This window comes from Clinocottus analis, unplaced genomic scaffold (genome assembly GCF_023055335.1).
Source record: "Clinocottus analis isolate CAN_PGR_092001 unplaced genomic scaffold, fCliAna1.0.p SCAF_26, whole genome shotgun sequence".
Classification (NCBI taxonomy): Eukaryota; Metazoa; Chordata; class Actinopteri; order Perciformes; family Cottidae; genus Clinocottus; species Clinocottus analis.
Genome location: NW_027175998.1, coordinates 232,501 through 246,931, shown reverse-complemented (window position 1 = coordinate 246,931; position 14,431 = coordinate 232,501). Strand labels below are relative to the sequence as shown.

Below are 14,431 nucleotides of genomic sequence, written 5' to 3'. Positions count from 1 at the left end.
TATTTCAGCATGTTTGAAATTGAACAATGAGACATTTTAGTGTCGTGTGATAATACCTTGGTTTCAATTTGATAATATTTCTTTCGTTTCTTTTCCAACATTGTAGATAAAGTAATACTTTAAACTTGGTTATCCGCGTTTATGTCGTCTGCATGACGCAACACTATATATCAGATACGTTTTTTTAGTCCATCTTTGGAACATTGTAGTTTCACCGCTGCAGAACGACGTCATCCCTCTGTCGTCTTTTCCACTCCTCATGAATTCTGGTGGTTTGCATTAGCATCACCCTCTTTAAGGAATTCTTAGCTGATTATGTTGATGGGATGAGGAAGTGTCAGCCACTCTTTTTTTTTTTATTGAAGAGCACAGAGCAAACTGATGAATAAAAAAGTTGAGATGTTTAGGTGTTAGGTTTAGGTTATAGGGTCGGTTTTGACTCAGCTATAAAAATCAGATTTGCTTGATTGGTTGTTTGTTTGACCTTGCAAATCTATATGTTGTGTTATGACTTGTTCGGCTTTTTTATTTTGTGTTTGTAATAAAGTTATATATATATATATATATATATATATATATATATATATATATATATATATATATATATATATATATATATATATATATGTACATGTGTGTATATATATATACATATATATATATATATATGTATATATATACATATATATATACATATATATGTATATATATATGTATATATATACATATATATATACATATATATGTATATATATATATATACATATATATATATATACATATATATATATATACATATATATATGTATATATATGTATATATATACATATATATACATATATATATACATATATATATATATACATATATATACATACATATATATACATATATATATGTATATATATATATATATATATATATGTATATATAAAAAAATAAAGAAATGTATTTGTACTCATCCAACTTCACTGGCTCCCAGTACAATACCGCATCGACTACAAAAACCTTCTCCTCTCCTATAAAGTGCTCCACAATCCCCCACTTACATCTACTACTTTCTTCAGGAATATACTCCCTCCCGCACTCTCCGCTTATCCTCTTCTGGATTGCTAACCATCCCCACGCCACGCCTTAGTACCATGGGAGCCAGAGCCTTCAGCTGCTCACCACCTAGCCTCTGGAACTCCCTCCCCCCACACAGGGTAGAGGGAGAGGGGTATATTGACAAAGAAAGGCCCCAGAGGCCCACACCAAAAATATTAAAATGTACAACAATATTTTCATGAATAAGGAAGCCTAACAAGATAGCCAAGAGATGAGAAACAATTTGGATGATAAATAATTGTTTTTAGTGTATTTCACAGCTGATTTAAGACATGGGTCAAAACCGACCTGTTAACATTAACACAGAGATGAAAACAGAAAGTTAATACAAGACGAAGGTTAATTTAATTAAAAGTAACCAGAAAAGGAATAATACATAACTATTTAATATTTAGATAATCATATTGATTTACTTTGTCTTACAGAAAGGTAAATCAATATGATTGTCATGTGTCATGAAAACTATGTCAGCCTAAATAAATTAACTCCTCCAAGTCATATTATCAAGTCATTGACTCAAGCCTATTAATAAATCCTAAACCTAAATTAAACTACAAATAATTTAAAAGCTATGTTCTTAGTCTTTCACATCCAACCTGGAAAACTATACAGGCATATATTTGTTACAGTGTAGCATGCCTTAGGTCTGTATTCTTAATTCCTTTTAGAATGTTCTAGCTTAGTTCTTAAAATAGATAAAGTAATACATTTAAGGTGAATTAATTATTCATGTGGTTGTTAAATATAGCTTGTTGTTCTTGCATATGGCATTAATATGTAATAGTTTTTCCACAGTACCTCTTTTATTAGACCATTACCTTAGAACTTTTGAGTTCATACTACCAGAAAAATAAGAACAACCCCAGGTTTCTCTTTAGCACCTGTGGCCAGGCTGACGGAGAGTCACAACACTGTGGAGCCACAATGTTGGTGAGTAAGATACAGGATTTCAAAAATTAGGGGATATTATGTGATATAAAATACTCCTGTACAGTAGGTGGCAGTATGTACTTCAAACTATGTACTTCAAACAAGAGACGGAAGAAGTCCTTGGTAACTACGTATCTGAAATTTAGGCAGCTGTCAAGGCGACTACAGACAGTACTGGGAGAAAAGCGTGGATGACCGTGGACACTGCAGACCTACACCGGGGAAACATCGAGGGATTGTATCAAGAAGACAAGACAAGACGATGAGTGAAGCCGCTGTGGACTCGGGCACGCTCTGCCTCTTCGATGTTGACGGAACGCTCACGTCCGCGAGACAGGTAAAGTGGGTGAGTGAGTAAGTGAGTGTGAGTGAGTGAGTGAGTGTGTGTGTGTTTAATAAACTACAAAATAGTTTCTTTGTTTCTTGTAACACAACGGTAATTTCAGTTTGTCTTACAGTGCTATGCCTTTGTGTTCTGAACAAAATGAAGAAAAAATTATAGGTTAAAATCATACATACATATTACAGAGCCACAACGACAACATACTTTCGCTCCTCGTTCGGAATGTGTAATTTCAATTCATTGGGCGGAGCTTGTGGTGCCTCATCTTTGGTAGGATTTACGACACTCCCCTAAGGTGTTCCATTCTCTTAGTTCACATGCTAGTTCTGGCCATTTATCAATCTGAATAGTTCTCTATCTTAAAAAGTCCATAACCCAGTTGAAAACTTTCCTCTCCCTCTATAACATGTAAAATGCTTTCCACACTAAAAACAGTCTCTTTATTTACTTGCGCTTTCCCTATCATAAGAGGGTTTAGTAAGTGTCCATGTGCAACAAACAAAACAGGTAACTCAATGTACAACAACTGCATAAATAATTACCAGAAAGTACAAAGTTATGAAGAGATGGTGATACTATGACTAATAATTGTACATTTTCAGAGACATTGGACAATATTTAACAGATTCTATTTCTGTTTGGAAGCGTGACAGTTGACATGACTACTGAAATACAGGCAGATTTATTATTATTTTATTTAGAAAATTAGTCTGGTACTCTGTTGTGCAAATGTTGGAGACTGTTATGATTGTGACTGATGACTTCTATATAGTATGTAAGTATTGTGTGTTTTTCAGCGTGTGACTCCAAACATGGCAGAGTTCATTGAGAAGCTCAGGACTAAAGTTCGAGTTGGAGTGGTAGGAGGGTCAGACCTTTGTAAGATCAAAGAGCAGCTGGGAAATGACGGTGAGACGCACATCGGGTCCTCTGTTGTAGACAGATGTATGTATGTATGTATGTATATATATTTAATAATATTTTGTTAGTTTGACTCTACGCTTTCCTGTATGTGTGTGCATGTAGTGATCCAGAAAGTGGACTACGTGTTTGCTGAGAACGGTCTTGTAGCCTATAAGAATGGACAGTTACTCTCTGTTCAGGTAAGAATAAAGCACATCTTCTTTTAGCTGAATGATTGTAAGCCTGCATTGTCAAATACTTTGTTTTCCATTATTTTCCATCATAGCCTTGGTTTTGTGAAACAAAACCCTAAATATGATGGTGTTACCTTGTGTAACAGGCCCCAGGTTTACTTTGTCATCATGTCAGTCCATCCAGGCTCATATGGGAGAAGAGCTACTCCAAGAGTTCATTAACTTCTGCCTCAACTATATGGCCAAGATCAAACTGCCTAAGAAGAGGTACACTCATGTTAAAGGCATGATCTCATTATCAATTCGTTTGTTTGGGTCTTGTAGTTTGGAAGCACTGGGAATGGCAGGGTGCTCGGAAGCCATGAAAATGTAAATAATAATGATTGTAACGATCTGATTTAGCGTTATGTAGACTAAATGGTTATGTTTAATGTTTCACAGGGGGACATTCATTGAGTTCCGTAACGGCATGTTGAACATCTCCCCCATTGGACGCAGCTGTACACAGGAAGAGAGGAACGAGTTCTACGAGTTAGATCAGGTAGCCCCCTTTTCACACAGCCTATTCAAGTGGATAAAGGCTCAAGAGCGAATTATACTCTTGCAACTACAACTGCGGCTGGCCATGTAGTTGGATCAACAAACTCGTTTTGGTTTATAGTTTCCGTGCGTTTTCCATACGCCAGAACAGTAGGTGACGCAACGGCCATAGAGTCGACCTGCACACCAACGTTCACCGATGTCTCCCTCCAGGAATTTACCGCCATCTGCGTGTCCTTATACTCCGTCAAAGACGGGTTACATAAATGCTCATATTTGCGGACCTCTTCAGCCAAACGTTCTTCAACTGGATCCATTGTTCGTGTTTCTGCTATGGCTTTTAAAAACAGTGGTAAACCAATCACAGCCTTGCGGGCTGCGAACGGCTCGTGTAGCTTTGACGGATAGTCAGAAATTTTGGGTGACGCACGCAATATGGCTTATTTGACTATGCAAGGGGGTCCATGCATATCTTGCGTACTTGCGTCGCTGCGTAAAACCCGAGTATAAATCAGCCTTCATTTATACTCAGGTTTTACGCAGAGACGCAAGACCTGCAAAGGCCCCTTGCGTAGTCCCGTCAACCCCCCCCCGCATGCGTCGCCCAAAATTTAGGACTATCTGACAAAGCTTCGCAAGCCGTTCGCAGCCCGCAAGACTGATTAGTCTGCTAACCACATCCTTTCTGAGTCTCCATTTTCTTTCTGAGCTGCTGCAGCGCTTTGTTCTGAAATCGACTGCCGCCTTGCTCTTGTGAGAGTATCGTTGACCACTTGTGCATGATGTCAGAGCAAGCCGGGAGTCGGACACAAATCTAACCGGCATGCATTGCGCGTCGATCGCTGGCGATCAATTCTGTGCAGAACTGCGCAGATCTCGGTGTGCAGGTCGACTCTGAACGGTTGTTGCGCCACCTACTCTTCTGGTATATGGAAAAGGCACGAGAACCATAAACTAAAATGAGTCCGTCGATCCAACTGCGTGGCCAGCCGCAATTGTAGTTGCAAGAGTATATGTCGCCCAGGGATATGTAGCTTTTAGAGTAGACCTGCACGCCGACGTTCACGATATCTCCCTCCAGGAATACACCGCCATCCGTCCTTATACTCCGTCAGACGGGTTTTTATGAATGCTCATATTTGTGGACCTCTTCAGCCGAACGTTCTTCAACAGGATCGATCCATTGTTCGTGTTTCTGCTGTGGCTTTTGAAAACAGCGGTATTATGCGATGAAACCGGAAATGTGAGACTCAGAAAGGATGTGGTTAGCGGACCAATCACAGCCTTCTGAGCTGCGTGCGGCTCGCGTAGCTTTGACGGATAGTCAGAAATTTGGGGTGACGCACGCAAGCACGGAAAATGGCCGATTTGACCACGCAAGGTCGGCCATGCGTGTCTTGCGTGCTTGCGTCTCTGCGTAAAACCCGAGTATAAATCAGCCTTTAGTGAGTAGTGGATAGAGTGGGTCGTCCATGGTGCCCCTACAGACTACATGGTTGAAATGTCCCTGAGCGAGACACTGAACCCCAAGTTGCTCCCAGGGCACTTAACTGCAGCAAAGTGCTCAATCAAATGCTTAGAATGGGTTAAAAATAGAGGTACATTTTCATGTATGTATGCATGTGTACTGTATACGACGATTCTAAACAAGTTTATGTACAGAGGCGGAATGGGGAGACTTCAGTTGTTTCCTCACTGAGCTGGCACAGAGGTAGTCGCATATACAGGCCGATATCTGTATGAGACAGGCGGAACAGGTTGAGGACGTCGAGTAACACTCCACCAGAAGTAAAAAAAAAAAGAAAGAAAAGGCAGCCATTGTGAGCTACTCGAGCTTTGTTTGTACGCGCACATGGTACTATAGCACAAGCCTCTGTAAATAACGTGCCAGCTACGAGGACACACACACTCAGACGCCAGAGTGCGTACGAACAAAACTGTTACCGACAAAACGGCATAAACCAACCTCCACAATGCGGAGGAGGAATTTTAATTACATGTAAACTCATATCTCATACTCATGGATACTTTATTATCTTTATACAAGCCCTGCAAAGAAAAAATAGTTCCTAAAGCATTTTAAAAGTAATTAATCATCTTTTGTAAAATCCCTAGACATGTAAATAGTACTTTAAACTCTTTGTGACAGTCAAATCTGAAAAGCTCTGATCGCGTTGCTTGAAAAAATTTCAAAAATTGTGCTGCTTAAAAGACAGAATCATAAAAATACGGGACGAGATGTTAAAAAACTGTCCATTGTGCCAGTAGATGGTATGCACTCAAATGAGCTTCGTCGTGATGTTGAGAGAGTGGCATGGGAGGTTTATTTCTTAAACTGGGATATGATGTCAATTTTGGGACACATCCTCAGTAGTGTGCCTTCGAATCAGTGGGTGTTTCGGCCTTTACTCACTAAACACCCTCATCAAAGGTGGCCAGCTGAAGGGTGATCAGGCCTTAGCTTGTGTCCCATGCCCAAATAAGATTTCCCACAGGACTATGCAAGGCAGGGGCGTCCTCTTCCCTGAGCCAGCTCTACAGCTGACCGCATACCTCATATGCCCACCTTAAGTTGGAGGGATCTGAATTAGGTTGGGTGGGGGGTCATGAAGTTATACCCCAGAAAGGATCCTTTCGTTTGATCCAGACCTTTTTCTCTGGAGTTGGTGGGGACCAAAAACAGAGCTAAGAGGATAGCAAATATTGGACTGAAGTTTGTCAGGTCGCAAAAAACTAGACGTTTTTGTGCAATTAGGCAAATGTTTGTGTTTATTTTGACAAAACATAATTTGATGTGATAACATCTCCGATATTGTGGTTTTTCAACTTAACTTTATGAATTACACTGCCACCATGTGCAAACCCTCAAAAAACAAATGTAGAGTTAGGACAAAAAACACATTACTTTTGCAGTGCTGTGAGTTTTCTTCCTCTTTTGCTTGTTTCAGAAAGAGAAAATCAGAGAGGAATTTGTGTCCATACTAAAGGAAGAGTTCAAAGAAAGAGGATTGTCATTTTCAATCGGTGAGTCAACAATCGACAATTATACAGTGTTCAATCTGTAAAGAATTCTGCATCGAAAGCAGTTTTAGAATTGTGCCCCAGGAACCGACCTCGGGCAGTTTGATATAGCAGTTTAGTTGTGGCAGTTTCTGAGTCAGTGTGATATAAATTCTCCACATCATCTCTCTACCCCTTTGTTTCTCTGTAGGGGGGCAGATCAGCTTTGATGTGTTTCCTGATGGTTGGGATAAGAGATTCTGTCTGGGGTTTGTTGAGAAGGACAACTACTCAACCATTCACTTCTTTGGAGACAAGACCAAACCTGTGAGTATGCTGTTACTACTGGTGAACCACACAAGAATGTCTAATGGCTGTAGGAGGCGCTGTTTTATCAATAGAACTGACACATAAGGACAGGGTGACCTGTGTATCTGCATAATCAAGCAAGAACAGTGTATACATTGTTAATTATCTAGTTTCCTCTAATTCTGGTTACCTGTTCTAATTTTTTTTTTTTAAACTCAGTTTTCTCTCAGTTTAGGCCATTCACACTGGCTAAGCTGGTATTTACGAATTGCCTCTCTGGAGACTGGTTTTGTATTTGGGGTTTTGGACGATCTAGTATAATCAGAGGATAAAGGCAGAGAGGAAAAGATGAACGATAGTTACGTTGTTGTGTTGCGATTTAAGTTGTTTTCACATTGTTCACATTTTTTTGTCCAGTTACAAAACAGCTTTAGTCAGAGTTGCAGCCTGTGTAAGAAATTATTAGTAGATGATGGTTTTATTCATTCAAAGGCATTTTGTCCAGTAGCATAATGCTGTAGAACAGTATCTACTGTATCTGCTACTTTTTTAAAGTACTATTTCCAACCTCACTGCACATTATTGATGTTTTGAAAACCTCTGAACCTCAAATCCAGCTGGCAGGATTAAAAAGTATGTTTTCTTTAAACAATTGCCTAAACTACACGTTTCATTAACAACAAATTCCTTCCTGATGGTACCTGAACACATCATGCTGAATAACGCTTATATTTCAAAAAGCAGCCAAAATAAAGCTTAAAATTCTGATAGTTCATGAAAAAAAATGTATAATACATGCTTCATTTAAAATCTCACCTGCTCCAACCAAATGCAATCTGATGGTGTGCAAACACACAGAATATGCAAGATTGCTGCCTGCTGTCAAACATTTAATTTGACATTTTTTGTATTGTTTTTGGCATTAACACAAACAAAATAGTTTCACTGACAAGCAGTTTAAGTTTGTCTCTACACTTTTTCTCTATAATGATAATAGTTGGTGGAAGAAGAAGTTTATAACTAACTTCATGTACAATTCCACTGAAAAGTGACATGATGCTCAGTCCTGAGAGACTGAAAGTCTTTAATTTTCAAAAAACCTATGTTGAAGCAATAGTTAATTTTAAAAAAAAAAAGTCAAGTCTTCATTGCCAGTTTTACAAAAGAGAAGTTTGTGCTAAATTCTGAAATAATTGGGTTCTCTCGCTATCTCTGTGTGTGTCTGTGTTAGGGAGGAAACGACTATGAGATCTACAGCGACCCTCGGACCATCGGCCATGAAGTCTCCTGTCCAGAGGAAACACAACAACTTTGTCAGAAGCTTTTCTTCTCATGAGATAAAAGCAGCAACTGTGTAAAACAGGCTTCTATTAGACTTCTCATGTATCTGTCAATAACCTATCTTCAGGCTTGACCACTAAAAAGGCTCGCTTGAATGCAGAAAAAGTCAGCATCTTGGTGTCTTTGGTAATGTCAGGAAGGCGAGGGCAGACTCACTCACTAATGAGAGGAAGGTATTTCTGGTTGGGTATATAAAAACTGTCACAACTTCAAATCTATTGTCATGGGTTATAATGTATTGTTTAATTTGTTTAAATTTGTTTTGCTTGTGTTCTCATTATAATCCTTATGGTAAACCTTAAGCCAAAACAATTACTAATCAAATGTTTCCATTTAAATGCAGCGTCATTTTGAATCCACATAGCAATCAACGTTTTTGATTGTGAACAAAAAAACACAAATCAGTTTGTTTATGGTCTGATTGCTTGGCGTTGTCTTATTTGTGTATTTCATGTCAATACCAGCTGCTTTTGAATATGTTTCTGATTAAAACCCCACCCCTACTGACCGACTGCGCCTCTGACAACACAGAAGACTCTTTGATTTTAAATTAAAATGTGGTTTTATAGTGAAAGCTTTGAGGAACGCCAAGCTGGTCATGTGCCACTGTTAATGCTGCTTTTATTTTCGCAAATTTGTCATTGTTAGTCATTATGTTTGAATGGCTTGCCGTTCCTCGAAGCTTTCACTATAAAACCACATTTTAATTTAAAATCAAAGAGTCTTCTGTGTTGTCAGAGGCCCAGTCGGATCCTTACAGCTCATGAGATGAAGTCAGTGTTGCCACATACATTTTACACACACACACACACAACATACATTTTATACACACACACACACACACACACACACACAACATACATTTTACACACACACACACACACACACACACACACACACAACATACATTTTACACACACACACACACACACACACACACGAAAGTGGGCCAAACCTTTTCTTATTTGATTTGGCTGTATGAATATCATGTGTAATTAGTTTTCCTAAAACCTGCAGTCTGTTAAGGGATCTAGTCATGTTTACAGCGGGTTTTCAGCCAACTTTACGTAAAAATAATAAAAAGTCCAAACACTGTATATGGTGTAAAGTATCCATCTATCTATCATATCTTCTTGATACTATCAAAGTGGGAATGTAAGACGTTACAGGAAACCTGAAAGGACACAAACTGTTAAGAAGTTACACATCAGTTAAACACTATATTTTGAAAAAAAAAAATTTGATTTCACTGGATTTTATGATTCTCATCTGAAGGATTTAGTTGGGTTTAGGATTTATATTACATCATCATTGTGGATATAGAATGATGGTATTGCACTTAAACAAAAGTAAATACATGGATTTAAATAAACATTAATAACCTTTCAGACTGTAGATATTGGACATATTCTCTTTATCAACTTCTTTTTATTTACTCCATCATGGTTGAGAAAGGAACTTAAAAAAAATAAAGCCGCTTATATTTGAATGTGTATACATACAGACCCCGAGTGGTAGATTTAGGTTTGGAGGGATATGGTTTTGGAGATAGAGTTACAGAGAGAAAAAATAATTTAATACTTGAGTGCAACCAAAAAAAAGTTTTTATCTAAGTTCACGTCAGGGACATACAACTGAGTGGTTGTAGTTACCGATGGCGTCCCAGTGTTTGGACTAAAGGAACATTTTAAATTTCCCCAAGCAGCAACTCTCCAGCTTGATTTCTGTCCTTTCATTCAGCACTAAAGTTTCAACGGGATGATGGAGGGCTTATTTTGGGTCTACATCTGAAACCCTCAAACTTACTTAAAACATTCATCTGCTTTTCTCTACATAAATAAATAAATAAGATAAGTTCCAGAGAAAATGTAATCTTATTACTGAGTTGTAGAACTTTACTAGTGGCCCGTCACTCCTCCTAACTTGGTCCAGACTGTGGAATAGGTAAGTTATAGCTCAAAGAACTCAAGGAGCGATGACGTTACTGATATCAGTACATTTTTGTAAATCATTCTTAGATTTGCTTGAAGAGGGGATGTGTTTGTTGATGATAAATATGGACATATATCAAGGTTTGTCCAGGGAGTTTGTTCTTCTAATATGTTTTAAGTGTTTTTATTGGACTGACATTTTTTTCAGGCTGGTTTCGTATAAACAAATTGGAATGCAACATTCATCATGTTGCATTCCTTAAACAAAGTGACAGTTTTTGAGCTACCTACAAAACACATCCACATAAAAAAAGTATTTCTGGCTATCTGCTACAAAACAATGCAATTGGAAAAAGTCAAATGAAAGGTCTTTCAGTGCCTTTTCCAAAAAGGTGAACTGAACAGCCAGTGAGGTTTCTCCCTACAGTAATTATCTGTGACTCCCTTTAAACTGAGAAGGACTGAGATCACAGCTCAAAATGAAGAGATAAAATCCATCTCCCTTTCAGTCTATAGCCATCTTTAACTTGTCACATTCTGCCCCTCTGGGTGTTGGAGGGGAATATTTTTCATAATTTCTTTTTTCACCTCCAAGCCAGGCAGCAAGGTTATCTTTTTTCAGTCAGGCAGTAGTAAAGACAGCCTCATCACAGTCCGGGTCCCCACCGCTGGACGATCTGCTGCTGAGGTCGGTCAGCCCGACTCCAGGCCGCTGCAGGTGGAGAGGTCATCAGGGTTATTACTCTTGAGCTGGGTGTGCGGCCCGAGAAGCAGGGAAAGATCAGGGTCCTTGGTCTGAGTTTTCTGGTTGGCTGGTTCAGAGGAGAGGGCTGGTCAGTGGTCCTGTGCATGGCTGCTGATTGGGTAAGTGGTGGGCGGGTCTGGCCCTCGGTGCGTCTGCCGCAGGTGGCTAATCCTCTTCCTCGGAACCTTGATTTTCTCCCATGTGATTGGCTTCCCTTTTAGGGCTGCTATCCTCTGCAGTGACAAGAAAACAAACACTTTCTTTAATTAAATAAGTATTACATTTATTTATCAGCAAACAGACGTCACAAGGACACGTCACACAGACACGCCGCAGAGATACGTCACACGGACACATGTTGACACACGTTGCAAGCTAACGTCTTAATCACAATCACACGCCGCAGACACACGTCACGTGCAGACGCGTGACGTGTGTGTTTGTGACGTGTGTGCAACGTCGCAAACACGTGTCGCAAACACGCGTCACGCGGACACGTGTCACAAACACACGTCTCGATCACAAAAACACTTCACGCGGACACAAGTCACGCGGACACAAGTCAAGCGGACTTACGCGAACACACCTGCCACACGGATTCGTCGCACGGACACGTCACACGGGTACGTGTCGAACAGACATCACAAACACACATTGGGCAAAATACTGATCCCCTAATGTTGGGGCACGTCGCGAACACAATTTTGGGACACGTCACAAACACACACGCAGACACGTTGCGAACACACGCCACAAACACACATCGCGAACACATGTTATAAACACACGTTGGGCAAAATACTGAGCCCCTAATTTTGCATATGGCACCTTGTAGCCTCTGCCATCAGTGTGTGAATGGGTGAATTAATTAAAATTAAGCGCTTTTAGCATTTTTCAAGAAATGCAATATCTCTTTGGGCAGAAAAAGAATAACTCAATGATTTTAGTTGGACTTGTATTTAATCTTAATCTTTTTATTTCAACAGATTCTCAAATTCTTTTTAGAGCTACGGATGTTGAATAGGGGTCATGGTGGTGTCTTTTTGTGTCGTATGCCTTGTCTGGAGCCCAGGGGGTGGTGGTGGGCGGTTCCTCCTGGCGGTACCTCCTGGTGATTGGTTAACTCCTTCTCCAACTGCTGGGACTCCTCCCTCACAGCAGACAAGAAGTCATTAGGTGACTGGAGTGGAGGCGTTGATTTCTCCACGTGATTATAAAGACCCTTCCACATTCTGGAGACAAGGATCAGAAGAAAACATTAAAAACTTTTTAGGTTATTTAATGTTTAGCACAAAACACTATATTGTATAACTTAACACAAATTTGAATTGGTACTACTACTTTTTTATCATACAATACTGAACCAAGAATACATTTAGCTTTCTGTGGGAAATGTGGTGTCAGTGGCTGCAGTAGCTCACTTGAAGCAGTAGGGGGTGGTGTTGGGTCTCAGGACGCCCTGACTCTGGGTCAACTCGTCCTTGTACAGAGGGTTGGTGTATTCCGCTCTGTCCTTCCACAGCTGAGGCCACACGGAATGACTCCGCTCATGTAGCCTGTAGTCAAAGAACACACACACAACAACCAACAATGCAGTCAGCAGGATGCTGCGCTGTTTATAATGGCTGTATGATATAAAATGGGGGTACGCATACCTCTGGGAGTATGTGAAGGTACTCCAGGGTTGTTTTTTTTAAAATTAACATCCATTCAAAAATCTTTTAAAAATAGTTATTAAATAAATATTCAATAAAGCATAAGTGTAAGTTCATAAACAGAATTTTATATTAAGTAGGTTATTTTATTTAATTGTCCTCCTCCATGTCAGGATGGTTTGACCCATCCTGGCACACACTACTACCTGTTTATCACTGCCGCCGTTAAAACTCAAACAATGAAGTCGTGGTTGAAACGTAGCAGCAATGCTGCTAACAACACGTAGGACCATGATGACTATGTTTTAATGGGATTCACGTCCACAAGTTGCAATCTATCCAGGCCTTTGTGTTTCTTCTGTGGGGAGAGGTTAGCCAACAGCAGTATGAAGCCAGCACACCTTGAATCTCATCTCAAGACAACACATGCAAATTATGTTGGTAAGCCAGCTGACTTTTTTTCATCTCAAGACACGATGCGTAAAGCCTCCACGACATCAGCCAAAGCCCTGGAGTCCTCTTAAGTGGTATCTTTGCTCATAGCTAAAAGCAAAGAAACCATACAATAGCCGAAGACGTGCTCCTTCCAGTCGCTGTTGTGCTGGCTGAGACCATGCTGGACAAAAACGCAGTGGAGAAGTTAAAGACTGTGCCTTTGTCAAACGACTCTGTCTGCCGCAGAATAGACAAACTGGGAACAGACATTGTTGAGCAAGTTGTGGGAAAAATTAGCGACTCTTTTTCACTCCAGCTGGATGAATCCACAGACGTCAGTGGAAATGCACAACTTCTTGCTTTTGTAAGATACATTAATACTGACGACATTTATGAGCACATTAAAAACAACAGAAGAGGACTTTTTTATGTTGTCAACACCTTCTTTTGCGAAAAGTGAATGAGCTGGAAATCCTGCAACAGCATCCGCACGGATGCAGGGGCCTCAATGATGGGCAGAGCGAGAGGACTCATAGCGTGCATTAGAGAAGAAAACCCGTGAAGTGGACTCACTATGTCATACACAGGAAAGCATTGGCGTGCAAGAAAATGAGCCCTATGTTGCATGACGTTTTGAACGACAGCATCAAAGCGATCAACTTCATTAAGTCAAGACCATGCAATGCATGTCTGTTTCACCGCCTCTGTGAAAACATGCGAGCTGAACACACAACACTGATGCTGCACACAGAAGTGTGCTGACATTTTGACCTACTGTACTAACATGGAGGATACATCAGCACAGCTGGATCGGATGAGAAACCCATTTCTCTTGTCTGAAGCAAACAGAAGCAAGCTACCAGTCACTTATCAGAAAAAACATCCTGTAAGTGTCATCTGACCGTGGCCTCCAAATGAAGTTTGATTCATTCACACTCACAAAGTTGTGGGTGTGTGTGAAGCAGGAGCACCCTGACCTGGGACAGAACGCTTTGGA

The 14,431-nt window shown here is 40.0% G+C and overlaps 2 protein-coding genes across 5 annotated transcripts in view; one reads left to right on the top strand and one right to left on the bottom strand.

The window, feature by feature from the left end:
- Positions 1-2,153: 2,153 nt before the first annotated feature.
- On the top strand, positions 2,154-9,765 carry pmm2 (phosphomannomutase 2). 2 transcript variants are annotated; one of them, XM_068592134.1, is made up of 8 exons: positions 2,154-2,375; positions 3,179-3,290; positions 3,408-3,484; positions 3,654-3,745; positions 3,920-4,019; positions 6,967-7,042; positions 7,230-7,345; positions 8,559-9,765. In XM_068592134.1, the coding sequence occupies exons 1-8, from the start codon at positions 2,301-2,303 to the stop codon at positions 8,661-8,663; spliced, it is 753 nt and encodes a 250-aa protein (XP_068448235.1). In that variant the 5' UTR covers positions 2,154-2,300; the 3' UTR covers positions 8,664-9,765. The 2 variants fall into 2 exon arrangements, with proteins under 2 accessions (XP_068448235.1, XP_068448234.1); XM_068592133.1 differs by having other exon boundaries at positions 3,179-3,326.
- Positions 9,766-10,067: 302 nt separating this feature from the next.
- The window catches only part of LOC137794961 (myotubularin-related protein 7-like), a 17,939-nt gene continuing 13,575 nt past the window's right edge, over positions 10,068-14,431 (bottom strand). For 2 of the 3 annotated variants that reach the window (XM_068592129.1, XM_068592132.1), the window contains exons 12-14: positions 12,766-12,900; positions 12,450-12,576; positions 10,068-11,577 (exon numbers count right to left, since the gene is read on the bottom strand). In XM_068592129.1, coding sequence (XP_068448230.1) covers positions 11,434-11,577; positions 12,450-12,576; positions 12,766-12,900 — 406 coding nt within the window. In that variant the 3' untranslated portion in view covers positions 10,068-11,433. Of the gene's footprint in view, positions 11,578-12,400; positions 12,577-12,765; positions 12,901-14,431 lie in introns of all 3 variants that reach the window. The other variant, XM_068592131.1, reaches the window with a different exon arrangement.